Source organism: Babylonia areolata, chromosome 12 (genome assembly GCF_041734735.1).
Source record: "Babylonia areolata isolate BAREFJ2019XMU chromosome 12, ASM4173473v1, whole genome shotgun sequence".
NCBI lineage: Eukaryota > Metazoa > Mollusca > Gastropoda > Neogastropoda > Buccinidae > Babylonia > Babylonia areolata.
Window position 1 is genome coordinate 26,765,292 of NC_134887.1, and position 2,500 is coordinate 26,767,791.

At 41.8% G+C, this 2,500-nt stretch overlaps 1 protein-coding gene across 1 annotated transcript in view; it reads left to right on the forward strand.

Annotated features, from left to right (window-relative positions):
• Positions 1–1,814, forward strand: part of LOC143288118 (transmembrane protein 45B-like) — an 8,274-nt gene extending 6,460 nt beyond the window's left edge. Inside the window, exons 5-6 of the mRNA XM_076596405.1 lie at positions 3–211; positions 1,118–1,814. Of these exons, the coding sequence (XP_076452520.1) occupies positions 3–211; positions 1,118–1,398 (490 nt within the window). The 3' untranslated portion in view covers positions 1,399–1,814. The remainder of the gene's footprint in view (positions 1–2; positions 212–1,117) is intronic.
• Positions 1,815–2,500: the final 686 nt, after the last annotated feature.

Consider the following 2,500-nt stretch of genomic DNA (forward strand, 5'->3'; position numbering starts at 1 on the left):
AGCGCCCAGGACTACCCGGATGAAGGGGTCAAGGTCATGGTCCTGACCTTCCCCGTCTTCGTCCTTCTCCCCGTCAGTGCCTGCTTCGTTCTGGATCCCCTGTGGCGCAGAGGGTTCACCGTTCACGTGGCCCGCGCCTACTTCCTGCAAGTGTACGCCACCTGGTGTTTCCAGTCTGCGCATGCCCTGCACTCCGCTGACGCGTTTCCGGGTACAGAAGTGATTGTTTGTTTATTTGTATCATTAGTTAAATAACTGTGGGGGTGACACGAATGTTGGTTTTTTTCCCCGCTAGACTGTCGATGGTTATTCATTCATTCGTTTAGTCAATGAGTTGGTTAGTTGGTGAGTTAGTGAGTTAAATTAGTTCGTTTGTCCGTTCGTTAGTTAGTTACTTAGTTACGTAGTTAGTTACTTGATTAGTGATCCATTTGTAACTGACGTTTGTTTAATGAATGATATATTTTGTTTGCTCTTGTTTTCTATTGCTTTCTATTTGTCTGTCCACAATCTACAGCCTTTCCGCGGATAAGTATCGTATGCTTTTCTTAATGTCAGTTACTTGTACCGAGTTGTGAGTATCTTTGCTGTGAGCCAGTTTGTTAAAGATAGTCATTTTTCAAATATCTATACTGTCCAAAAGAGGTTAAGGACTACGCTCACTTTTTCCTGTGTTCGAAAATATAGAAAATTAATGTGATTTAATGATATATTATCATTCACATTGAAAAGAGTTTCATATTAGAAAGTGTTTCATTCGGTTACTGTGAATTTTGATATTTAACTCACTCAGTAAATATTTCCTTTTCCTTTTTTTTTATATACATGAAAACTTTATCGTGGTCCATGACTTCTTTTTGGACAGTATCCACCCTCTGGTTATACTGTTTGACCTCGTTGTCAAATTAGGGAGAGACTTTAGTATCACAGGTACACTGCATTTCAAGTCTGTTTTGAAAGGAAAAGCAAAAAACAAAAAACAAACAAACAAACAAAAACAAAAGCAAACAAACAAGATGCTGAGTGGATGGTGTATCTAATCTCCTAATCTTTCACGAGCTGATTGAAATTTGACAAATACTAATTGTTGTCATTTCTACATGCGGAATACACGCAGGCTCAGCCCCCAACCCTAACTGGGACCCCACAGATCACCGTAACGTGGCCTACACCGCAGCCTTCTTCGGCCTTCACCTTTGCATAAACCTCCTGCTCGTCGCTGCAGCCTACACCGCCACTGCCGTCTTCCTGCGCGTGCGCCAAGGGGTCAAGGTCGACAACGGCGAGGATTACGTTTCCGGTTCCGGTTACACTTCCGTTCCCTCCTGCAGCCATGATGGTGATGGTGATGGCAGAGATTTTGACATGGCTGCGTCGTCCAAGTTTCTTGCTGCTTGAGCGATTCTCACGGGCTGACGTGATGAATGATGTGGGCATGTTTGTTGTTGTGTGTGCACGTTTATTTGTTATGTGTATATGTACATGCGTGTATCTGTGTGTCCGAGAGAACGAACGAACGAACTTTTTTTTATATGTTTTTATATTCATCATAGGCCATTAGAACAATAGTTCAACGAGCAATAAGTCCAACATTCAATCAAAAAAACACAACAGTACAACCATACATGTGACAAACCGAATCTGAAATGCCTTATGCAAATAAATGGCAAATCTCTTTAACATCTTCATTCACAGAGATCATGAGTATTATAAGTTTGAATACAGAAGGGTGTCTGTAAAACCTTTCAACAAGGCTTCGTCGGCTAAGATCCTGGCTTCTTGAGTGATTCTTGCGGATTGACTAGATGAATGATATGGGCATGCCGTTGTTGTGTGTGCGCGTTTATTTATTATGTGTATATGTGCATGAGTGCATGTATGTGTCTGAGACAGAGAGAGAGAGGAGGGGGGTGGGTTGTCCTTTTTAATCTTCAATCAATTTTGTGATCACTATGATAAACTTTTCTTTTTCACCCTGAGGGTTGGATGTAAAGAAGCATATTAGCTGAGTAGACAAATTTGTTATCGTTATCATTATAGTTAACCCCTTGACGGTTGCTGCTGGCTATGCTTGTCAGTGAAGGACTATTGCCTTGCTGTGGTGAGAGTGAGGCTGAGTCAGGACTATGGCAACAATTATCTATCTGGTCTTGATTACACCATTTAATTAAAGCACACTAGATGTCATTCTCGCACAGTACAATTCACGCCGCACAGATCTCATTACACCACAGTTCGGCAGTCTAGGAGTTAATGTCATTAGTAGGTCAGGCATGAGCCTTTGTTTTTTCGTTTGGATGTGATGTAGCGTGTATGGATCAGTCCGCACACTGAAACTGAAGCTGCGTGATTTGACTGGCTTGTTGTGTATCATGATGAGGAGTGAGTATGGGCTGAGTGGGGAAGGGTGTGTGGATGTTTCAAGGTTTGCTGTTGTTTTTTCCTTCATTTGATATACTTGATAATGCGGCTTTCGTAATCAGTTCATTTCCAGTCAGTA